The sequence below is a fragment of the Abrus precatorius genome, unplaced genomic scaffold (genome assembly GCF_003935025.1).
Source record: "Abrus precatorius isolate BTA unplaced genomic scaffold, Abrus_2018 Scaffold9, whole genome shotgun sequence".
NCBI classification, from domain to species: Eukaryota; Viridiplantae; Streptophyta; class Magnoliopsida; order Fabales; family Fabaceae; genus Abrus; species Abrus precatorius.
The window spans coordinates 25,291,116-25,317,225 of NW_020874439.1; the positions used below are offsets into that span (position 1 = coordinate 25,291,116).

Consider the following 26,110-nt stretch of genomic DNA (forward strand, 5'->3'; position numbering starts at 1 on the left):
ATTCGATTTTGAAAAAATAGTTGGATCTTATCCAATCAAAATCTCTTAAGTTCTGCTTCTTAAGCCATCTTGATAGTATTTTGAATGATCCAATGGCCCTTTTTGCCAATCATGGAGGTTGGGATTGGCAAAAAAATTAGAAAGTTTCTTTCTACAGTTTTGTGATTTGATTACCCAAATCAATCCCTCTAATTACTGATAGTCAAGATAAGGTGTTTTAGAAGTTGTCTAATGGAAATTTCTCAATGAAATATGCTTATAATTTAATTACTGATGTTAAGTAGCTAGTTCTGAAAATAATAATTTATTTAAACTTGTTTGGGATTGGAAGGACCCTCCAAAATTTATGTTTTTCATGGAAAATTGCTCATGACAAAATTTTAACTAATGTTGAAAAATCTAACCGTAATTTGACTTATTCCCTTGATTGTTTCAGATGTCAGAAAGTCCCTAAGTTCTCCTAGATTGTTGGGCGACTAAAGCTATTTGGAAGCAAATCTTTCCTCCCTTATAATTGGTCCCCTTTTTTAAGTCTTGGCCTTTCCAACTGGTTGACTTATAATTTGTCTAAATTGAATTTTCCTCTGTACCTATTTAGAACAAGTTATTTGGTGTTCTTGTTTGAAACTTGTAGAAGAATAAAAATTGTGTCCTTTCTTAAAATAGCTCTATGCAACTCTGCTTCATAAAATTCTGTTTAACTTTAAATATTTTCTTTATTGTGGTAGAGATAAACAGAGAAAGAATAGTTTTGTGAAATGACAGTCCCCTCTTGAAAAATAGTTTAAGTTTAATATAGATGGTTCAATTTTTCAATCTCTGGAATTAATTAACTGTGGTGGGCTTATCTGTGACAATCAAGGCAGATTTATAGTTAGTTATTAATAAATGATATTATTTTTAAGACACGTTAATCAATTATGTGATTTGTATGTTTAACAAGTTTGTTAAACTAGTCTCTAAATTGTTAATTATTATATCAAATGAAATCTTAAAAGAATACTTAAACATTATTAACAGAACACATGTTACATATATATTTTCATAAATAATAAAAAGTTGTAATAATATAAATTAATTTAAATAAAAAATATTATACATTAGGTCTAAATATAATATTTCTTTAATTCAGAAACTAATTTGATAAATGTAATAAATGTTAATAATAAGATTAACGATGATGATTTGAGTTCCGAAAGGTTTGCGATTTTCTTTATGTTTTGATACGACTCAATAATACAAGTTCCGGGATTATAATTATCATCGTTATTTCATGTAATATTCTAGCAAACTTGAGAATTTGCAATTATAGAAAAAAAAAAGAAAAAAGTATAGCACCTTTATTTACGACAAAATGAAATCATTATGTTCACACTGCATAAGCTTGGAAGAAAACATAAATTTGTCTTATTTTGTATATATAGAATTAAGTGATGATAATTTTTACGGTTTTCTATAAAATTTTAAGATATTAGATAATAAATTTAATAATTTATTTAAAAATATATAAATACTCTGATTTTTTAAATATTAAAAATCATAATTATTAATTTTAAAAAAATATACAGCATCTACTCAAATTTGGCTTTTTTTTAAATATTGTAAACTTAAAAATAATTTCTTAAATTATAGGTTTTTTAAAACTATTTCCCTGTCTAAAGTGATTTGGTTGACGTGGACTGTTTCTCTAAAATAACTGGCAAAAATATTAAATTTTTTTAAAATAACAAATTTTACTAAAAAAAATGCGAAATAACAAGATCATTACACGTGTAAGTATTTAGATAATTTTGTAATATTAATGACAAAATTAACAAGCAGTTTAGTCATTAAAAGTAAAAAACTCGTATATGGTGACATGTATCACAATTTTAATAAATTTTACCATAACAATTACACAACTTACAGAAATATAACAAATGTCACGATCTTGACCCATTACACAAATTAAATATAAATTATTTTAATTTATTATAAAATTATAATAACATCATAATTAAATAAAATTTTAACAAAATTAACTAACACTATACCTAAAAATATTTTTTATATTTACATAATTAAGCATAATAGTTTTTATCAGCAGATATTAATTATAATTATATTAAAAAATAAATTACTAACATAATAACAACAAATATTTTTTATATTTACATACAAATTACTAATATAATAACAATACATAATTTACTTTCATTAATTTTAATAATATAAACAAACAAAATCTAATTTAAATTTACATACAAATCATAATCACATTCAAAATAAAAATAAAATTATTAACATAATACTATAAAATATTTTTTTATTTACATATAAATTTAAATTATATCTTAATTAAAAAATAAAATTATTAATATAATTAATCATAATAGTTTTTATCAGTTAATATTAATTATAGTTATATTGAAACTAAAAAAATAAATTACTAACATAATATTAAAAAATATTTCTTATATTTATATTTAAATTACTAACGTAATTACAATATATAATTTATTTTTATTAATTTTAATAACATAATCAAACAAAATATAATTTAAATTTACATAAAAATTATGATCACCATTCAAAATAAAAATAAAATAACTAACATAATACTATAAAATATTTTTTTATTTATATATTTTTTTAAATTATATTTAAATAAAAAAGCCTTCAAATTTACGCACAGCATGAAAAATTAAGAAATTGGCAGCATATTTTTCCCCAACAAATGCAAAGACATTTTGTGAGATGCACGCTAGGTTGGGACCCACAAGCAGGACCAGAACTGGTTGTTGGGTCATTCTGAGTGGCACACTGTACCGTATACAATTGTACGGCACGGTCAAGTTGAGAGTAATATACTAGCAATATATTTTCAACATAACTTCTCATATTCATTTGCTTAAAAAATTAATATTGAATAAAAAATATTTTAAATTTATAAAAAGATATATTAAGAAAATTTAATACTATCGTTAATTTTTTATGTTGAGTGATTGTGTGTTATCTTTAGGATGTATGCAAGATTAACGGTTTGTTTGGATGATTTTATAAAATAGAGTGAAAAGGTAAAGAAAAAGTGAATGAATAAGGGACAAAGTAAAAATAATTTATGCATGTGAATTAAAATAATAAAAAAATTATTTAAATGTAAAAAAAGAGTAAAAGAATAAATATATTGTATAAAAATTATAATAATATAATAAAAAATTAATTCTTATTTATTTGTATTACAATAACAATATTTAACATTAAATAAATAAATAAAAGAATTCACTGTTTCTTTTAGGCAAATTAAAAAAGAAGAAAAAACTTCCCTTCTCTTTTTTACATAGAATTATAGTTCTCAATTTTTGTCTCATAAACTCATCTTATCCGAACAAAGTTTAAGAGTGTTTAACAGAAAATTTCTTTTAAAATTTTCAAAAGAATATAACCTATAAATGCTACACTTTTTTTAAGTTGCTTTCAAGAAATTAACATTCGGATGAGTTTTGAATTTGTTAGTTATATTTTTCTCAACAAAATATTTTATATTTTTAAGCTACGTTCCAAGCCACTTTAATTATGTCAAAATTATTTAAAAAATAAAATTGAATTGCATTCTATTTTTATGATTATAAAAAATAATTATTTCATAAGAATTAATTCAATCCAATCTCCAAACATCTTTATTATTTACCTGTTATCATTTAAATAGACTGAATATATAATAGTTAATAATCCATTCTCATGAACTGATAAAGTTTGGTATACTTGATAGACAATTAGATCTTTTGAGTACATTGACAGCGATCTAGTATTGCTTATGTACATACTTTTAAATTATTTCTTTTATATTTCTATTTTATAAAAAAATTATTTTTTCCTCAAAATTCACCTTCGAACTTCTCTTCTATGCAGCAAATTAAAGGACACTCTGCTAAACGTAACGTAGCATTTTAGTTTGTTATCCATTAAACAATAATATATATAAAGTCATTCTTCACTTTTATTTAAAAGATAATTGTCTGTATACTTATGTCGAATTATATTTTACTCACTGTACGTGATAAAAAAATTCATATTTTGATATTATATAAAAAGGCAATAAATTAATCCCTACCATTTATTAAATGAATAATAATATTAGCAGTTAATTGTATGATAAAATTATTGAATTATTCAATTTATGTAATTTAAAATAAAAAACAAAGAAAATATTATTAAATAACATGATTTATGGTTTTTTTAGGTTAAGGTTCTTCATATGGTTTTGTCATTTTTTGTCAAGCTTCACATGGCTAGATAAGAGTAATTAGAAAGGTAGAGAGATTATTAAGATATTTCTTTTTGTAAAAAGATTATAACTATAAAGGTAGTGTTGGACTAAAAAAAATTAACAAACTTAAGTGGCTTAACATCTCTTACTTTATATCCATCAACTTACGATACAACTGCACTGCTTACAACAATTTTTTATCAAATAAAATTATAAACTTTTTAACATACAATTTTTATTTAAACAAAGTTGTAAATTTTTGCTTCACACGTATCTGCTCAAGTCTCAAATATATAAATTTTTTTTTATTGTTATTGGACCAAGCCCATTAATTATTCATTTAATCTGAATGAATTGGGCTTATGCACGGTCCATATTCTTATTAGGCCCAATGCTACATTACGAGCAAAGCAAATGGGTATGTTAAAGTCCAATTGAGCGTTAAAATTGGCTGCCAACTCATATGGGGGCTGGAGCGAGTTTTTGTGGTGATAATTATGATGAGAACTATCGGGACATGCATCAATACATGGATATGATTTACATGCACCATATAATATTTAGAGAAACTAAATAAAAAATCAAACACTAAACAAAAACCCATCTAATAGTAAACATATTTTATAATAATTTATTTAAAAATTAAAATACAAAAACAATTTTGAAAAATTTATATAGCACTAAAAGAGTCAAATATTATTAAAAAATGCAAGTCTTTTATTAAATTAATTTTTTTTATTATATTGAATATTTTTTAAAAAATTTACAAGTCACGTTAGTATTAGTGATGGCTAGAGTGAATTAGTGTATTAGATAATTCATAAATAAGTTAATTAGATGACTTATTATAACATGTTTTAAAAGTTATAATATTTATAATTTAATTCTTAATAAAAGTTGTAGATTAAAATTTTGAAAATATTATATATTTAAAATAAGTTATTTAATTTTTTTAAATAACTATCTTTTAAAAACATAATTGTAATAATTATAAAAAGAAGTTTAAAATTTTCATTCACATAAAATTTTATTTTATTTTCTCAGATTCATTCTCTTTTATTATTTTTTAAGTTAATTTAATTTTTTTATGTTTCTAACAATTAGTTTGATAAATTTAATTATTGTAGTTGAAATTTAAAAGATAAAAATTTGAAAAAAATATTTAAAAAAAGAAATTAAACAAAGATTTTATATATTATTCAAAACAAAAATTACTTAATTATGTTCAAACTCTTATCTTAAATATTTATTTCAAACTTTTATTTTTTAACTATTGAAATTATTGAATTTATTAAACTGATTATTAAAAATATTACAAAAATACTTAAAATAACTTAGAAATAAAAATGAAAGAGAGTAAATTTTATGTAAATAAAAAAAGGTTATAATTATGTTTTGTAAAATATTTGTTTTAAAAGAAAAATATTTTTAAAAAATCTGTTTTAAATATTTAATACTTAAAAGATTTTTAATTTGTAAAATTTATTAAAATTAAAATTATAAAATTTAAAATCTATTATAACGGTAATTGTTAATTTTAAACTAAAAAAATTAAAAATTCTTATTGATCAGAGTGGTCAAAATCCTTTGTGAACATTTCCTAGAATAAATATGTATTAAGAGAGAGAGAGAGAGAGAGAGAGAGAGAGAAAGAGAGAGAGAGAGCGCTACCCCAGCCCTAACTAGTAGCAGTTACAGTCTTATTTGTTGAAAGCAGAAAACAAAACAGAGGAGAGTATGACGGTGACTGCAAGAAAAACCGCCTCTCTCTCTCTCTCTCCGTTCTCAATTTCTCATATCCCTTTGTTTTCTTTTGACTTCTTCCAATAATATCTCTTTCCCTTTCCCTATTTTTACCTTTTACAAATCAATTTATCAAAATAAAACAAATCAAAACCCAATTTTTTCTTGTTTTCCCCGAAATACAAACACGCCCTTCCTTTCTCTTTCTCCTTCGTCTAAACGCCGTAGTTAAACCCCCTTTTTTTCCGCACCTCCTTTCTCTCTTCTCATTACCTAACGCATTTCACCAAACAATCCCCAACCCAGATTTCTACTTCCCCTCTCACAATTCACAAATTCCCCATTTTTTTTCTTCCCTCTTCTCAATCCCAATTAACAAATTTCACATTCCTTTATTTGTTCTTAAAGGGAAATTGGATCCGTATATGGATCAACAAGACGAAGCGATTTCGAAAACTTCGAACTCGTTGACCTTCCCTTCGTTGACCCATTCGGCGTGCCTCGAAATCAGACTCTTCTACGTTCGAATCTCACCCTGCGTCGTCAACAGCGTCCCCGATCACCTCACCCTCTGCCACCCCCACCGTCAAATCGGCGTTTCCTTCGTCATCAATGGTTCTCCGGTGCCGGCGTCGGAGCCAGCACCGATCCCTCTCCGGCGAGACCGCGTTGACCGTGACGCCGCCGAGGTCACCTACGTCGCCACCGACAGCGTGCGTCTGAGCGGCAGCGCCGACTTCGAGGTGTATGAGAACGAGGGATTGTTCCTATGCGGGTCGTTGGAGCGGTTGGACTCCGAGTGGGGAAACGGGTCGGGTTGGAGCATGGATTGTCATGTGGGCCTGGAGTCCATTGGGTCGGGGTGTTCGGCCTTTTTCAGGCCCAAACTTGGGGTTTCGGCGCCGTCGATTGAGGTTTATGTTGCGGGGTGTTGCTCCGGCGTGCCGGTGATTCTGAGCAAGACGATTCAGATGAGTCCCCGGAGGAGAGTTCCCAGGCATGCCACGTTGGATGCTATTCCTGAAGATGAGGAAATGATGGAGAAGAACCGCACTGGTGTCAACGGTTTCATTCATCATCGGAAATTGCAGGTATTTGATTTTTACCTGAAAATTATGATTTCGCATTTTGAAAACACTGATTAATTAAGCCCTCCTTCAACAAGGAGGCGTTCGAAAGAGCTTATTGGACAAGGCTTAATTAAATTGTGTTTTCAAATGTATTCCAAGTTCTTTTTATACTAACGCTTATGCCATAAATTTGACCATAAAATTTGTTAAAATAAGTGGAAAAAAGCTTATTTTACTAAGTTATACTCAAAAGCTTATTGATATAAGTTAGAAATAACATGGGAATTATAGCTTATTTTTATAAGCTCTTTTAAACGCCTTCCATAGTCCATATACATTTTCGATGCTGGAGTAATATTAAATATGTGGGTCCGTTTATTTGAATATGCTTACTTTGTGAAAGAATGGAAATTTGATTTTTCATTTTTGATAAGCTGTATACAGCAAGAAAGTTTAGAAAAGAGGCATGAATGAGAGCATTCTTTTGTCTGTATCATAATCAGAACCACTGAAGTGGAAGTTATTTGGATTTGATTTTCATCCATTATCAGTTTTCAACACTTTTTTATGCTGCTATATTACCATGGATTGCCAATCATGATAAATGTTTGATTATTGGAAGTTGGAATCGCACTACCAAGGGAGTACCTTACTAAACACAAGTTTTTTTTAACGAACCTCAACGGATGCAAGATGAGGCTAGCAATAACACTTGGAGCTTGTTTATACTTTGTATTACTAATGTAACAGAGTTAGTGCACTTTATAAGGCATGTCTAGTGAGAGCAGAAAAATTTCACTGCAGTGCAATGAAGGTGCAAACGTGGTAACAAACAGACTCTTATTGTGTGAACTTGGTTACCCCTTGGTTAATGAGGAACTCTTAATTGGTTGTTAGATATTAAGCTGATAAGTGATGAAAGTTAAGTTCTCCATTGCTGATAAACTCAGTCACATAACTTCCATGTCAATTATTGTCTGCTGAACTGGTTCCCAGTTCCCATCTACTCTGTTTCCTACTTGAACCATTATGGTTGAATGTTCAGAAATTATAGCCTCACTATCTGTTATTTCTTATGGTTGAACATAGACTTCCTATCTGACTTGCTCCATGCAGTTATATTGTAATGCTTATACCTATCCCACTTTTTCATAAAATAATTGAACTTCCTAGTTTTTATTGGTCTCCAAATGCAGTGACTTTTTTTAATACATTTGGTCAAGATATGGGTAGTAGAGGTCTAGCTTCGCTGTCTCTTCCCTGTACCTTACGATTTCTGAAATATCAATTATTTCATATCGATGATACTGTGCAGCTAACGGGGTCTGAAGTTGATGATTATGATTCTGATGAGAAGATGGGGAATGGTTTCTACTCTCAAGAGATGTATCCTGACGACGACGGACAACTCTCATGGTTCAATGCTGGTGTTAGAGTTGGCGTTGGAATTGGCCTTGGGATGTGTGTTGGGATTGGAATCGGTGTTGGATTGCTCATGCGTTCATATCAAACGACAACCAGAAATTTCAGGAGGAGATTTTTCTAAGCAGTGATAAGGAATTCACTACTCTAGCAGTAATAAGGAGTTCACTACTCTAGTCTAACGACAGGAGCGAGAAAACATACTGGAGTTCAATCAAAGGTGGGACATTCCTGGAGGAGGAACCTCTGAATTGAAATTTCAACAAGTTGAATGCATGAAGCGCAAGTTTTGTAGATGAGTGGAGGTTACTAGTGCATCGTTTTGTTTTGTAGCTTTCCTCATGATACCTTCATGTATCATGTAGACTTGCAGATTTCCATTTCATGTAAATTGTATCTGATCCTCCCACAACAATAGATATCAATAAAAGAGCAATACAACAGCTTTGAGGATGTGGTGTGCCAGCAGAATCTGGTGTTCAGTGACCAGCATAAGGTCCAGAGGTTTTGAGTTTTGACTATGAGCATGTACCGAGGTGTTACTGTTTGTTGGCTTGTAGATATATATTGTCATTTGATACAAATTTTGATAAGTATAAATATATATTTCTGTTCCAATGGTGAATGGATTTTTTTAGCACTATTTTCCCTTTCCAGAAAGATTATTTCTAATTTGTTTCAACAATTGTAAGTTTTATACGTTTATTCTGGAAATTTTAAGCTTCTGTCACGAGTCACGACCATAGAACGCTGATAATTTGATGAAACTTCCCTGGTAAAAAAACATGGCTCAACAAGATGAAACAGGTTCGCGTGTATTTGTTTTCATGGTCAATAAATTATAATATATTTACTCTAAAGTTCATAAATAAATTTATTTTATAAGCTTTATGTCAAGATGAAATGTATTTAATGCATGGGATGGATTCCGAGGCCGCTGTTCTATGATAAAACGTAAAAGTTTATTTATTGTTGATTTAAATTAAAATATTTTGTAAATATAATTAATTTTAAATTAACAAAATAATTGTTTTTTTTTTCACTTTAAAGAAGTTAATTTTGTGGCTTAAAATGGTGCCACCAGAAAGATTATCAACAGAAACACACGTGTATCTAAACAGGGGTTGGCAGTGCAAGCTAGAGGGTGGAGCATGTCAAGCAAGAGTGTGCGTTTGATGCTTAGTGATTACATTACATGCAAGTGTTCAGTCTCAGAGGTGCCTATTTGAAGTGTTCTGTTCTTGATGTCTAGTCACTGTAAAAGACGTGTGTTCTTGTTGCCAAGTATTCAGTGAAACAAAACGAGTAAAGGGCTAACTTTGGTCAAACGAAAACAGAAATTAATCATTTAATACTTCATGATTATAAACGTGGAGCATTATAATTCATTAATCATTTCCTTTTTATTTTTGCACATGATTAGTCCTCAAAATTATGCTTTGTATCCTAATTTAGTCCTTGACAATTATTAGTGATCCAAATTAGTTTTTTGAAGTGTTTACTGGAGCAAATGAAAAGACTTGAGCATTTACTTAAATTAAAATATTCTTATATGGTAAAGTATTGATAATCAGATAAAAATTAATATTATGTAATTATGCTATATATCATGAAAAAACATATATATGGATTAATATATCTAAGTAAAGACTAATAGATGTGTTGACTGACTAGCCAATTGTACCCTGGCAAATGATTATGGATACCTTTAGCTGAATTCTCCTCCAAATGACGTGATTCTCACGATGCATTCTGATTTCTTTGGGGCCTATTTGCAACGATTTGTTATGGCCGTGTATTTTAGTTTCCTTGTTTTCATCTTCTTTGTTACCTCTTATGTTGACAAGTAACATATGCTGTCATGTTAAGGGAAACAACACATTTTTAATTGATAGAATATACATATTAAAAAAATGATGTATTGACAATATTAAATATCATAATTTTTAATAAAAAATTATTCTTTATTATTATTTTTATTCTGTGTTTTCAAATACACGTTACATAAACTGTTTTATCAAATAAGAGCCCATAAAAGAGGAGAATGAAGTGAAAAGGCCAGATAGAAGCATGCAAGCCAAAAGTCTAAATAAAAGCTGAAGATCCTTCTGCATTGGAGAAACATAGTATAGATAAAAAGAAAAAAAAAATACTGCTATGAGTGGCACTGATCAAGCTTTAAGCAATGGCTCTTATATTAACGTGCTTCCTCAGAAAATTCAAAAACTAGAAAACACCAATTGAATCTATGCAAGAATAAATTACATATAAAGGCAATAGTACTAGGAATCCGTTGGTAAGTTCTTTTTGTTATCTTTACATATTTCTGTTCCATTCCATAATTTGCACGTCTAGTTGAGACTCAAATAGTTTCGTGTCCATTGGGTAACTGGTTGTGAGACATAAAGGTAGCTCGTTGCTTATGGTGTTGAGACTTTGCTAGAGTGGTTTCAGAGCCATGTTTCTTCACTATTTTACTGTACACGTTTGTTTTGGCTTTTTGCAGGAAAAAGAATCGTTTATTTTTTTAAAAGTTTTATTTAAAAATTGATAAAAACAAGCAAGAATTTGTTTTGATAAGTTGAATTAATATGGAATAAATTTATTTTTTACTTTCTTTGGAGTTTTAGGCTAGAGATACTTACATATTTATTATATTTTCATTTTTTTCATGGTGATAAATAATAAGATATAAAATATTTTGAGTAAGCTTATTAATAAGTCTTTCTAAATAATATATAAAAAATAAATAAAACTTAATTTATGAAAAAAATGTATTTAATTTTTATATTATTTTTTTACAAAGACTTATATACAAACTCACTCAAACTAGACCATAATTAATATATTAAAAAGAGAAAGACCGATAAAAATTATAATTTAATTAATTATAAGTTTTATTAATTAAAATTAATAAAAATTATATTTTTTCTACCTAATATAACTAGGCATGGAAATAAGTTAGGCTAGACTAGGCCTATAACATAATTTTTGGACTTGACCTATTATCTGTTAAAGATCTTATTTTTGATATGATCTAGTATGACATATTTGGATGGTCTAGCTTAACTTGAAACCTATTAACAAAGTCTATTATAAAAAATAACTTTTATTAGACTATTAGGCTTAGGTCAATAACAAGCTTAAACAGACTTAAACTAGCAAACATGTAATAAATAGACTATAAATAAAGAGTGAATCTTAAATATATAGAAAACTGTCAAATTTAACAAGTTTTGTAAATAGTTTAAACTTAACTTATTTATTTAAATAAAATTTTAAAAGAATTTAAGATTTATTTATTTATTAAGGAAATCAAGCTATAGACCCTTATTAGGTTGTTTCACCTGTTTATATCCCTAACCATAATCTTGTCTTGTTATTCAAACATAAAATTATTCAAATCCTAGTTTATAAGGATAAGCTTGTAAATCATTCTTGTCAAAATATAACTTTATGGAATTAAGATGAAAGACTATTTAAAAGGTTTCTTTATGGAAGATTATGGTATTTTCATTGGTGCCGAAGCAAATTCAACTTTATTTTTCATCATTAGCTTTTTTTAGGATCTTGCCTCACTCCTCCTCGACAAATGGTTTAAGTTTGAATTGTTCTTTCTAATTTCATTTCTAATAATGTCACTAATGTATTTTTCAAGTTGAATCAATGATGTTTTCATGTTGTATGGCATTCATTCTATTCTCTAACACATTCATTTTACGTCAACAGAACAAGACATTGTCATATGTGTCATGTTAAAATCAAATTATCAATGAGATTTGAGCGTGTTGATTGCAAAAACCGTCCTCAACATGCGGTAACGTGTGTTAAATCATACTCATTTTTTTAAAGTCAAATTAGATTATAAACATCTTTAGATCAAAAGCAATAATAACTTATAAAGGTACTTGTTTGTGGGAAACATTGCTTGATCTCAAAGAATGAACCAGAGAAAGGCGTAATAATGAAGCATGTGCATGTGGCTGTGGAATTTATGTTTATGGGCCGTCCAAAGTAATTGATCTGACTGCTGAGGGGGCTTTGGACCAAAATATCATGTGCTTCACCTAAACTTGAAGCCATTGGGGTCCCATGCAACCTTTAGGTTAATGCTTAAAGGATTCAAACTCTTAATTATTTATCTACCTTTTAATATTTATTTATTAATTATATTCAATTGACATCAAATAAGTGAATAAAATTAATTTTGTAAATCATTTTAAGATTCAACACATCTAATTCTTATGGGTTTTCTTAAATATTTTATTTTTAAAACTTCATACTTAAACATTGTTTATGTTATTATGGGATTGTTTGTTTTCCCTTTAAAATCATTTTCTTTTACTATGTATGCGTTCTAATGTAAAATCTGTAACTTAGGTTAACTTTGACACACTTTTCAATTGTTTTTAATAGTTTAAAATTATTTTTTCTAACTTTAAAATAAATGGATACTATATCATTATAATACATATCATTTTGATTATAATAGTTAATTATTATTAATATATAGATTTTATTAATTCATTATTATTGACAAACCCAAAGACTTAATTAAATAAAAATCAAGATTTGTCATTTGGTTTTACCCTTTTACTACTCACTTTCATAATTTCATTACAATCTCCGATAATGCTTAAAAAAACAAAATGAATTTTTCAGGTAAATTAGAATTAATTTCTTACAGTTAATGATTTTTAATATATTCTTTCAAACATTTTTTTATTTTATGTGACTAAACTGTTTCATGTTTGTCTTAAAGTAAATTATTATTAAAATCAATGAATTTTATTTAGTTTAACTGAGTATTCAAGTTTATTTATTATGATTAAAATCGTGGGCACGACAATTTTTACTATAACCCCAACCCTAAAGCGTAATTTACAACTTTTAGATGTGACTAACTGTATTTTTTGAATTGATAAAGTAAGATATTTAAAAATATCTCTTTTATGAATAAGATATATTTTTAGAACATAAAACAATAATAACAACATAATATTAATTTAGTGATCAATCATAAAATAAGTGTTTTTATTTCAAGGCTATAGGCATGATAATACTTGTCTTTGTTGGCTTGGTGAGTCCTCTTCTGGATCAAGCTAGAACTTGAATTTTCCCACGTAAAGTAACCTAGTTCGGTAACACAGGTAGGGAATAGGGATAAAATGGTAATTTACACTCACTCCATTTGGCGTCCCATAATTTGCGTTTGTTTTAATATGGTTTTCTGTGATCATCGCTGGATCCATTTCACCGACCATAATCGCTCATATTTCAAGACTTCAAAACTAAACTTACTGTTTGCAATTTTAATGGACTTTCTTTTTGTACTATCATCTTTGTAATTCCAAACTTGCGACGTTTCGATTCCAAGAGAACCTAAAATTGCCTTTTTTATATGATGTTTATACCAAGTTGTTTAAAAAACGGAATGGTAACTTAATTATATAATAACTATCACTCACTGCAACAACATACACTGTTTCTAATGACATAAAATAAGTTGTTTTTTTAAGCAAAGAATTACAGAGTCCAAGTTAATCCCTCTCAAAAGCTAATGTGCCACTACCTCTTGTATTTTACCCTAAGTTTCAATGATTGTCGCAATTTTCTATTAATTCCCCACCCTTCCATCTTATCACTTTAGATTTTGTAAGGACCAAAGGAGACATCATTTTCTCATAAAGGTCAACATAGGACCTTTGAAGCTACGCTTCTGTTCTTTTTCCCCTTAGTTCTACAGTCACTTTTGCATTTAAATTTATGGGTATTAAATTATCATATAATTTCATTGCACATTTCCTTGCGAGAGCTTTGTCTTCTGTTTTTTTAATCTATTTCAAGTTATAACATGTAACTTAAAATATCTAACTTTAATTAAGTTGATTGAGTGGATTAAGATAAGTACTGAATTATAATTAAAAAATAAAGTTAGAAAAAAACAATTCACTTCATAAAACAAATTACAACCTAATTAGAAGAGTGCTAGAAGCACACTCCTACTTACTAGAAAAATACGAAGTTATGAGAGAGACTCAGGAAAAAAAATATGATTATATAATTTTTAATGAATTTTAACCAATAATTTAGTGTGTTAAAAATTATGTTGTTAACATCTTTATAAATTAGTAAAAATAATTTTGTTAATTTTATTTTTAAGATTAAATTTAAATATTAAAAATTTATTGAATTAAAAATATAAAAAATCTAAACAAATAAAATAAAATAAGGAATAATCTGTATCCAGAAAAAAGAGGGCGCAAAGCAGGATATTCACTTAACCGCCATGGTGACTAACTGACTTGTCGCTAAGGTGCTGAAGAGGTCCAAGGACAGCAAGGTAATTTCAAGAGCTTCTGGATTTCTATATAAAAGGTTGGTGGCGTTTAAGATTACGAAACAGAAAATCGCAAGGACGAACAAGAAGAACGACACAGAGTGACAGAAACAAAGGTTGTTGGAAAACCCAGAAGCAGAAGCAGAAGCAAAGTAGGGAACAACAAACACTAGCAGAATCGATCGAGGTTCGGTTACGCTTTTGGTCTTGATGGTGTCGGTGAACCCTAATCCAGCTCAAGGCTTTTACTTCTTCGATCCTTCCAATATGGCACTTCCCGGCGTCAATCCCCTTCCTCCGCCACTACCGCCACCTCCTGCTCCCGCCGCCGCATCCTCCGCCGCTGAGGATCCGACTAAGAAGATCCGAAAACCCTACACGATTACTAAGTCCAGGGAGAGCTGGACCGAGCAGGAGCACGACAAGTTTCTAGAAGCTCTTCAATTGTGAGTTCCTTATTTTTTTTATTTTGTATATATATTTTTTTCTATCGTTTTCGTGGAATTGAAATTCCCGTGTTCTGAATTTGGTGCTGGTGAGGGATTAGTTGATAAGTGATAACTTTGATATTTTTGGGGCAATTTCCCAGTTTTTTTTTTTTTTCTAGACAATCATTGGTGATTCATTAATTGTGAGTCAGGGTTTTTAATCAATCAAGTACTTAGTATAGAATAAATGACTGTAGCGTAAAGCCTCAGAGGTTATCTTTTATACTCGTTTTTTAATTGGGGTTTTCGAAATTCTGTGCTATTTTAAAATTTTTGATAGTTTGATTGCTGTTATTTTATTAATGTGCTTTTGATTTTTTACTTTCGAGTAAGATAAAGGTTGAATCCTGGAATTATTGTGGGATGGGAGAATTAAAATTTCGTTATGCGGTTTTTCATTAATGACTGTAAGATTAACCTTAGTTCAATTCTGGTGAGGTGTGAACTAGTTAACGATTTGAATGTAGGGTGTGGATATAAGTATCATAGCGAGAAGCAATTCAATTCTCACTACTTTTGACATTTTGTGTTTGGTCATGCTGAGAACACACAATTAAACCCGACTAACTGAAATCCTGAAAGAGCGTCATGCATGTACATATCAGAGAAGACAGCGCTCTGTTTTAAGATATTACTTTTATGATTTCATGAGTTAATGGTTTATTTACAGCATATTTTGTTTAAACTTTTCAACAATAGTTTGCCCTTCCGATGAAAGGAACAAGCAGCAAAGTGCGGATACTGTAATGAAATGTTTTTTAGAACGAAGTGGATAGATCATTAAACATTTAGTTGATAATCAGTACATTAATGGTGTTGTGGGGAACACCTTATCTAGGCAAATCCATTAACTCAAGAAAAGTATCAGAAAACATCATGGTCATTGATGAGTTTAGAACTTAAGGCCAAGCCATATAGTTGGTGCGCATTTTTCAAGCGTATATTGTGCTTGCCATGAAATTCAATCCCATACTTTCTGGATAACATCACATATGCACCTAAAACAAGTTTTTATTTCTTCTTCCACTGATTGCATGCCAAAACTAGTATATGTAATGTTAATGGTGGCTTCTGGTTTATTTGTTTAATTTTGCTCATTTCTTCTGTTGTTTTTTTTTTTTTACTGATTTCAGATTTGATCGTGACTGGAAAAAGATTGAAGCGTTTGTTGGTTCAAAAACAGTTATCCAGGTAATTATTATAAAAGTCAAGGAAACAAAGAACAAGTTACTTGTGCATTAGATTGTTTTGACATCTTTTGAAACAGTGAAAAATGAAAATAATAAATTTGTTCACGATTTCACATTATTCTTGAATTTGGAATTCCATACTATCTATTTGGTGAAATCTATTAAGTGTCATTACTGAATATCATATCATATGTGACGATGGGTAAATGTTGACTTGGTTTCCAAAAGACTGTCATTTGAGGCCCCAGACCTGTGTTTATTTCTTCTAATAGTTTTTGTGCTCTTTTTATGTTTGCTCTTACTAGCTAACCAATTTTATTTTTTGTTCATCAAATCAATAAAGTACATATTTTGGTCTAGATTTTGTCGCATCATAATAAAATGCAATTTCTTCTCCTATGTTTTTTTCTCTTAATTTAAGGCTTGATGATAGGATTGAGAACGTAGTCTGTTTTTTTTTTTTGTTGCATGGTTAATTAGGTAGCAAAAAGAGGACATACCTTTATTTTTAACTCCTCCGGATTATAAATGTATATAGTGTTTATTTCATCAATTTTCTCTCAGTAAATTTCTGAACATTCATTACATGTTCCTCAACTATCCTTTATTTACTTTTATATGTAAATTCCTTCTTGTAAGATACGAAGTCATGCACAGAAGTATTTTCTTAAAGTTCAGAAGAATGGAACAAGCGAACATGTACCTCCTCCGAGGCCAAAAAGAAAAGCTGCTCACCCGTACCCTCAAAAAGCTCCTAAGAGTGGTTAGTATAGCCAAAGCCAACCACATTAAGTGGTTTTTGTCTGTTGTATCAAATTTTGAATAACACTGGTTTTTATTTTTGCATTTTATCAGCTCATACTGTTTCACAAGCTACGGGCTCATTGCAATCTTCATCTGCTTTCATTGAACCTGCATACATATATAGCCCCGATTCTTCATCTGTGCTCGGAACACCAGTTACTACCATGCCGTTATCATCTTGGAATTATAGTGCTCCACCACCTGTCAATGTGCCACAAGTGACTCGAGGTTTTATTTGTCTTGTACTCACAGTGCTTGCTTTACATTTTTTTTGTTATTCAAATATGTATTTTTCAGAGTATATTCTTTGATGAATCTATGAGAAAGGATGTGCTAACTTGGAGAGTTTTTTGTTTTTTTTTTAGATGACATGGGATTGACTGGAGCTGGACAAGCTGTTCCTCATAATTGTTGCTATAGCAGTAGTAATGAGAGCACCCCTCCGGCTTGGCCAAGTAACAAAAGAATTAATCAAGGTGACCAGGCCAAGCCAATTAAAGGTTGGGAATGCTTTATTATCTCTTAATGTGAAATTAATTCAGCTTGAAATTTACATAATGGCATAATCACAATATAACAATCAGATCTTGTAATAGAACTTAGAGAATTTAGTTTGTGATAGTGGTACTCTTCTAGAGTTTTGATTCAAGCCAAGCCAGAAAAACTGAAAAAGAAGTCCCAAAACTCTTGGATCTGATTTTGGCATTGCCTGATAGTCCCCCGTGTCATATGCAGTTATTGGTGGTGTTGTAGAATTCTACATGGGAATCAAATGGTAAAAAAACAAAGATTTTGATTCATTAGGTTATTGAGCTGGAAGAAGAAATTATCAGGTTCTTATTCATTAGACTAGGCTTATTTCACCTAAATTATATAATACCTGTGCTGAACTGCTGCTATGCTTGGATAAAGAAGCTGCCATGATTTTGAATTTCCAATCTTACTGAATAAAATGTTAATTGTGAAGAGACATATAACATAGCAGGATGGACATAGTGCGATAGAAGTTTAGTGACTATAATTACGTTGGACTGAACTTGAAAAAATGTATCTAAGATCAACAGAACATGAAAATTTAATGTTGAATTAAGTTTTTGAATTGGTTTTGGTAAAGTTAACAGGAACCATACATAAGGAATAACATGGCGTTCCTTAAAGCTTTCAGTTCAAGGAAGAAAAACACATGCTAAAATAACGTGTTTCTTTAGTATGTTTTCATACAAGCAGAGCCAGAGAATAAAACCCTAGAGAATTGTTCAAAAAGAATAAAAGAAACAAATTGTAAAACCCTAGAGAAGCTACATCATAGGGACAACAGGAGTAACAGTAAAATTCTAACTTTTGTGGGCCAGGATCTCTGCTAGATATGATGATATACTTGAATAAGAGTTGGTTTAGGGGCTGACTACTCAGTAGTTGAGACGGCTTTTAATTCAACATATGCGGCTGGGCAAGAATATGTTAATTCTACACATCTAGGCCTTATAAAATGAAGAGTACTACTTGTTCTCTATTCTGAATTTACTTTCTGGAGTGAGTAGTGCATACAAATACCTGAATAATTTTTGCCCATTTTCCTAACATTAATACGATAGTTTGTTTTATTCATTTACATCATCCTTTAACTCATACAGCATCTAATTTGTGTCTAAATAGTAATGTTTATGAATAGTATTAATATTATTCAGTTTGTTATGTTGTGGGATGCTATATGTCTGATGTTATGATTGTTAAGCATATGTTAATAAGTTATGTTGTGCCATGCCATGCTCTTGTTGATAAGTTAACCTTCTCTATGCAGTAATGCCAGATTTTGCACAAGTCTACAGCTTCATTGGCAGTGTATTTGATCCAAATTCAAGTAATCACCTGCAGAGACTAAGATTGATGGACCCAATAAATGTGGAAACGGTAATTATATTCAAGTTCTTTCTTTTTTTTGCCTGTATCATTCCTTTTTTACAGAGCTCTTTGGGTTGAAAACGGAGTCTAATGTTTCTGGTTTAAATTCATAGCTTATCTGCCTGAGTAATGGTTTTTGACCTGTTTTGCAGGTATTGTTGTTGGTTAGAAATCTCTCCATCAATTTAATGAGTCCTGAATTTGAGGATCATGTAAGTTTGTTTTCAAATAGATAGCACTTTTTCTCTTGGCATGTTTCCAACAAACAAAGTTACTGTGTGCATTAATTTAGTTTGATGTCAAAGTCATCTTTTAATCCTCTATTGCTTTAATTATGCAACATGACAAAAGATTAGTAAACCGATTCATTTTGCTATATTGTTATTTTGTTGCTGGAAGCCTCATAAAATGCTCATAATTTAGTGCTTGCACTATTATTTGAAGATGTAAGAAATAAAATAGGCCCATTTCTAATTCCTATTTTTGAAGTGATAAAATTTAGGTTAAATTATATATTTAGTCTTAAAAAAGTTACTTTTTGGTCCCTATATGAATTTTTTTACGTTTTAGTCCTCACTATTAATAATTCATCGGTAAGGACTAAAACGAAACAAAGTACTTGTGAAGGAACTAAAATATAAGTTTGTTTAAGTGTAAGGACTATTTCATAAACAAACCTTAATTATAAGGATCAAAAATATATTTTAAATAAAAGGAAGATTTTGAGTCAACTTTTGTAAAAATTAAAAATGAGCTACTAAATAAAAGAATTATGAATTTAAAAAATACTGAAAATTCATATATTTAAGTTAAATATCATTTATAATTTAAGATCATATATATTTATGATAAAACTTATTGATTTGATAATACATAAATAAATAAAATAATATAATAATTATAGTTAATATAATACTGAGAATAATTCACATATAATAAAAAGTTATTACAATTAAAACAATATTTAGTATTTTTTAGCCTATATAATAGGACAAAAAATAAATTAGATATGTCTAAATATTTTTTTATCTAAAATTGAGTCAATATATTAAGAATTGTTTATTTATATTATATTAAAAAATTTACAAATTCATTTATGTAATGAAGTTGATCCTCTAAAATTTTGAGTAATAGTACAAGTTTACATCTCAAATATAATAAATATCTTATTTTTATTAAAGGATTTTTCAAAGATATGGAAATTTATATCATATAAGTTTAATTAAATGGTTGATCTTTACAAAAGTTGCACAAATGCCTAGTTAAGATACTTAAACTCAAATTGTACAATTTTTTTAAAATTATATTTAGTTAAAATATATATTTAATTTCTATATTTAAAATATTTACAAATTAGTCTCAATACTTAACAAAAAACTTACAATTTAATTCCTATACTTCAAATAATTAATTATAATTTGGTCTCTTCTATTGTTAACATCGTCATAAACATCGTCATATCAGAAGGGATCAAAACATAAAGCACAAGGACCAAAACATAATAAAACACGAGATCAAAATATAACTTTTTTAAGTATAAGAACTAATCTGTAAATGTGTACATTATAAAGACTAAATGTACAATTTAACTTATCTCAACACCTCAACGATGTTTAGAAATTAGAACTGTTGGATATTATGACTATTTCCACACACATGTAGAATAGAAAAGTTACCCGCACATTAAGAGTAGGATGGATTATTTTATTCGTATTCATTTTGAATGGGATGTATCGTTCTTCAGCTGTCCTCTTTTCTTATATTCTAATAAGAGAGAGATCAACTCCCACGTTTAGTGTAATGTATCTTCCATCCTAGCACTGCAAGTATTGTCTTGTTATTCTGCTTGACAAAATCCGATCATCAATTTATTTTCATTTTACTTCTCATAACATGGACTGCATCACAGTCTAATGACTGATTATTTTCTTGCTTTGCCTTTATAAATGCAGAAGAAGCTGCTTTCGTCCTATGTTGCTGACTCCGATAAGTCAAAGTTTGCCAATATTAGCAGCAAATCCCTCACTGATAAATCTGAGAGTGCTGTTCTGTCTGCATAGGATGAAAGATCTCAACATATTTTCTGAATGCTCATAAAGTGGGAGCAAGCAAGAGAAAGGACAAAGGGTTTTTTTGCTAAAAGAAAATGTAGCTTCTAGCTGCTTGCATGTATATAGAACACACACACACACACATATATATATATAAGTATACCTTTTGGATTGAGTTTTTTTTTTTTAGGCACTATTAGATCGTAGATACTGGATATGGTGGTGTTTTGTGTATATCTTTTGAAGATGATTGTCGTTGGAATGCAGGACAATGAGAGTCCTGTTAGGTCACTTCTGGAGGCTATGCTGTACAGTCTGTTGAGTGCTTTTGTGTGTTATGCTGTGAAACTTAGGATAAGTACACAGAGCAGTGTTAGGACTTAGGGGGTGCCGTTTGCGTTGTACATAAATCAATAAAACAGTGTAGATAAGTTTTCTCTTTTTCGTGCATATGTATTATAATTATAAAACCTACTTGCTACCTGATCTCAACATAAACCTCTCCTGATATCGAAGATCAAGCTTCACGCAGTTTTGAACTTAAAATTCATAATTTGCCACTGAAATATTTGTGGTATTGATAAGAACAAGATGAAGAACCACCCCAAAATGAAGTATTATTGATGAAAACCTAATCCCCAATTCTCTAAAATTTATTCAGACTGGGCTAGGCAAGAACAACTAACTAGTACAAAGAATATCCCTTTATAATTCTAGAGTTCCAAGTTCTCTTCAAACTTCTCAAATTACAAATGAGACCCCTTCCTATTATACAGGTGACTATTCAATTCCGAACCCAACAAACAAGAAACAGTTAATTAGAATTTTGTCACAACTAAGTCGGGGTTAGAATCCCCTTCATCTCTCCTATTGCTCCTCATATACACTTTTAATTCCATGGCATTGCATATCACATCCGTCCTTAACTAATGTTCTATAAGATTTTATTTGGAAAGCACTTGACATTATTTTACCTGCCTTTATTTGCAGCATACTAGTTGCCTTCGCTTCGGCCTAAATCTTGTGACCCAATCATTTGAATTTAAGGTTACTTTCGTTTGCTTATTCAGCTTTATGTTGTAGTGAAGATGGGGAAATTGAAAAAAAACAATGATTTCAGTTGTTGTTATATCCCAACACAATACATTGATTCTTTCACACCTGTAAAACAAATAGGTACAAAATAGGACATTGCTATGTGTTTCTTTATATGACATTTCTTTCATTTCACGTGTCTTTTTTCCAGCAGTTTTACTGTAGTCTTGTAGAGTTACGATTTTGGCGTTTTGTTCACTTTTCAATAATTATAAGAATTTAAAATTGAAGTAAATTTAAATTTAATTTATTAGCTAGAAAATTGGTCCCTTCAACTTTTTAAGATTTTGTTGAAGGCTATAAATTAAAATATATATATATATATATGAAAAAAATATTTATTATATTAAAATTATAAAAGTACAATAACGCTTCTCTTTTTAGTAAACGAGGCTAAAAAATTCCATTTTAAAATGGTCATATCAGTCTGATTTGGATTAATCAGAATCTAACGCCGCTTTCGTAAAGTCCATGTGGAGATTATCGAGAACTGTTGCGATTTTGTTGTTTGAACATCTAATGTTGCGTGCTATTTCTTAAAAGAAGAAAAAGAAAAAAGATATTTCGCCCCTTTAATAGACCAGAGTCTAAGGTTTATTTACCAATGAATATTGTTCATCAAGAGTTTTTAGAAATTACTTTAATTTTTAAGAAAATACTAACAGTTTCTTTTAGGGTTTTTGTAAACTGCAAACGTCCTTTAATTTAATTTATTTCTTTAAAAACTTAAATAAATGATTCGTGGTGAATTACGCCTTCGATCTCAACTACTTTTATATCATAGGAAGTGTTTTAATGTATACAAGTTTGTATACGTTCCCAAAACATTTTGAAATGATTTTATTTATATGCGTGTTGCATGGATCTGCATCTTAATATAATATAATAAAAGTTGAAGAGAAAAATTTTGGATTTTGTTTGATGTGGTTTTTATTTATTGAACACAATATTTGGTCTTTGAATAGTTTATTGGCTGTTTAAATTCTTAAACGGTTTATAGCTTGTTTGCGAAAGCTTAAATTATAGGAAATAAACATGATTTAAAAAAAAAATTAGAATGTTTGTAAAGATATCTCTTGCATGATACCATTTGTTTTTATTTATTTGTGTTGAAGATTGGCAGTTTTTACCACAAATTCTATTTATTTTTATAATTTTTTTAGCTTATAGTTATATATATTTAAGAATGTTTTTTTATCTCTAAAAAAATATTAAATATGGGTATAACATATTTTCAAAAGTATAATTCTTATAAACAAATACTAAAAACATTGGTTAAAAATTTAAAACATTTTTTTTTGTTAAAACGTATTATTAACACACTCTTCTCATATTTTTTTAATCTATCTAATATAATTTTAATAGAAAATTATTTATTGATTTTAATGTCCACAACCACAAGGTATTAGTTTGCAAAACTCTTCATTAATTATAATGTTTCAAAAAAATCTTATTTTTTAGAATAAAACAATTCTTTAGAAACAAATGCTACCTAAATACTCACAATTTTGTTAGTCTCATTGTTTTGTTGAGATCTGTGAAGCTGAAATTCATTATTAAATGATTCTTTTCTGAAATGATTTGTCTCCCGTTTTCGACTATTCTTTACCCAAATAGTACGAAAAATGATATGTTCACACACATTTTGAATGTCAGGCGGGTGAAAAAAAGAAAAAGAATAAAAGATGTAATGAATAATATGATCTGATTTGAGCATTCATTGTCGTTTTTTCTTTTCTAATTCTACGTTTTAGATTCTTCTTTAACCTCACAAGCTCTAATGAAATTCACTTCGTTGGAAGCAAAAAAACATCTCCAATGAACTCAAGCTAAACAATTGCAATGAAATAATTAAGTAGCAAAATATTTTTTTTCCAAAAATATCAAGCAAAAACCAGATTAAAAACACTAATTGAACAAATTGCACAAGCAATGCCACATATATAAGAGAAATTATATTCGTTCACGCTACACATGGACTAATATATGTTATTATTTATATGGGAGCAGCTTCCCCCTCAAGATCTTTGATTTTTATTCTTAATGCATGGATTATTTGTATCAACTGTTTGCACTGTTTAGTGATATTACACTTAATGTCACTCAATTAGTTCAATGTTTATTCTCAGTATTTGCTAAGTAGGATGATTATAATTACACAAATTACTTCAATGTCTAACCTCAACCTTTGCAGCTCCCACGACTTAAAACTTTCAGATCTGTCATTGCTCATACATAGATATATACAACAATTTGTATAAGAAATATGAGACAAGTAAACAATACAACGAAGAAAATCAGATAGAGAAAGAAATGTCGCATATAATGTCATATAAATATAATATTTCTGTGTACAAAAGAAACGTTGTTTTGCCCACATGAAATCAGTCGCCACCATAGCTACAGAAATTTAAAAAAGTGCTCAAATTTAATGTATATAACACCATTTTACAATTCACTTCACATCCCCTTTGGTTCTCTGTCTTCTGGGTCTTCTTTCTTGATCACCGTCTTTCCTTTTTTGAACCCTTCGGAGCAATCTTCACCTGCTGGCGCTGCTATCCTACGCTTCACAGTAACAGCAGCAGCCTAAATTTAAATAAATATACACACAGAAATCAGTAACAAAACCAGTTCATAACATTAACATAAAAATATATAACTATTAAAATTTTATTAAATATGACATAATATCACTAAATTTGATATATTAACTTTTACAATTTATAATAAAAAATATATTATTTATTAATTTTTTATCAAGATGCAATTCAGTATAATTAAACACATGCAGTAAAACTTGTTTCAGATTAATTTGTGATATTGAGTTTGATTTTAGTAAACAGCCTTATTAATTACTAAGAAGAAGAACTTTGTTAGCAGTAGTATGGTTAAAAAAATAGTAGTGTTTCATGTGGTGTTCTTGTACCCGTGCAGTTGCAGTTACAGTTACGGTTGCACAGGTGTGAGGACCCACATTAATCTTGGCTTCAGCACTTGCAGTTATGTTCTCAACTCCAACAACATTGGCCAGATGACCAACATCCTCGGAAGAAGTGTTCACTGACACAACGTTATCTTTGACGGAGTCGTTAAGATTGAGGCAACGGTTGAGATTGCTGTTGGAGGCACTGTTCTCTGATTCATCGCCATGGTTATAGTTGGGAAAGAAGCTGTGAAGCACTGGCTCACGATCGCTGTTGTTCATCTTGTTCAGTTCAGTGGTGATGCAAATGAACTACTCAGTCGAAAATAGTTAGGGGAGGGATGCAACATTTAAATAGAGGACCTATAATCGAAACATTATTCTAATTTAATCACGGTAAAGACATTAGTATTAATGTACACTAGTAATTTAATCGTAGTTAAGTTATCATTAATATCACTGATCACCGAAGAGAAGCATAATAAAATATTTTTTTATCAAAATTATAATATTTAATGCCATTAATGTATTAAATTATGTAATATTGTATGATTTATGATAAAAAAAATTATAATATATATATATATATAATACATGCATAAGTAATAATTCTTTTGTTTTCTTTTACGTTTATGGATTTGCATAAGAATTAAAAAAATTGATATATTCTAAATTTTGCAAAAAAGAATTATTCAATGTTCAACCATACTCTTTGTGTATTTCATTGAATATTAATATCTCACTGATTGGGATAAGAAAAATTTTTCAAGTTAAAAAAATCATCTTGAAGGAAGTTGTATTTTGACAAAATTTTGAGGGTCAAAAGGAGC

At 29.2% G+C, this 26,110-nt stretch overlaps 2 protein-coding genes across 2 annotated transcripts; both read left to right on the top strand.

Moving 5' to 3' along the window:
* Positions 1-5,955: 5,955 nt before the first annotated feature.
* LOC113849957 (uncharacterized protein At1g01500) lies at positions 5,956-9,338 on the top strand. The gene is made up of 2 exons (XM_027480238.1): positions 5,956-7,083; positions 8,378-9,338. Exons 1-2 carry the CDS (start codon positions 6,418-6,420, stop codon positions 8,606-8,608), a joined length of 897 nt encoding a protein of 298 aa, XP_027336039.1. The 5' UTR covers positions 5,956-6,417; the 3' UTR covers positions 8,609-9,338.
* A 5,546-nt stretch (positions 9,339-14,884) lies between these two features.
* On the top strand, positions 14,885-21,771 carry LOC113849404 (protein REVEILLE 5-like). Its single transcript, XM_027479300.1, has 8 exons — positions 14,885-15,270; positions 16,446-16,503; positions 17,142-17,265; positions 17,358-17,534; positions 17,672-17,806; positions 19,108-19,217; positions 19,361-19,420; positions 21,161-21,771. The coding sequence occupies exons 1-8, from the start codon at positions 15,035-15,037 to the stop codon at positions 21,266-21,268; spliced, it is 1,008 nt and encodes a 335-aa protein (XP_027335101.1). The 5' UTR covers positions 14,885-15,034; the 3' UTR covers positions 21,269-21,771.
* The last annotated feature ends 4,339 nt before the right edge of the window (positions 21,772-26,110 follow it).

Excerpts from the sequence above, each read along its gene's own strand:
- LOC113849404 (XM_027479300.1), top strand. The coding sequence starts at position 15,035 with ATGGTGTCGGTGAACCCTAATCCAGCTCAAGGCTTTTACTTCTTCGAT. Across the intron at positions 17,807-19,107 it reads CCAGGCCAAGCCAATTAAAG|TAATGCCAGATTTTGCACAA; the intron begins GTTGGGAATGCT and ends TTCTCTATGCAG. Across the intron at positions 19,421-21,160 it reads GTCCTGAATTTGAGGATCAT|AAGAAGCTGCTTTCGTCCTA; the intron begins GTAAGTTTGTTT and ends TTATAAATGCAG.
- LOC113849957 (XM_027480238.1), top strand. The coding sequence starts at position 6,418 with ATGGATCAACAAGACGAAGCGATTTCGAAAACTTCGAACTCGTTGACC. Across the intron at positions 7,084-8,377 it reads TTCATCATCGGAAATTGCAG|CTAACGGGGTCTGAAGTTGA; the intron begins GTATTTGATTTT and ends GATACTGTGCAG.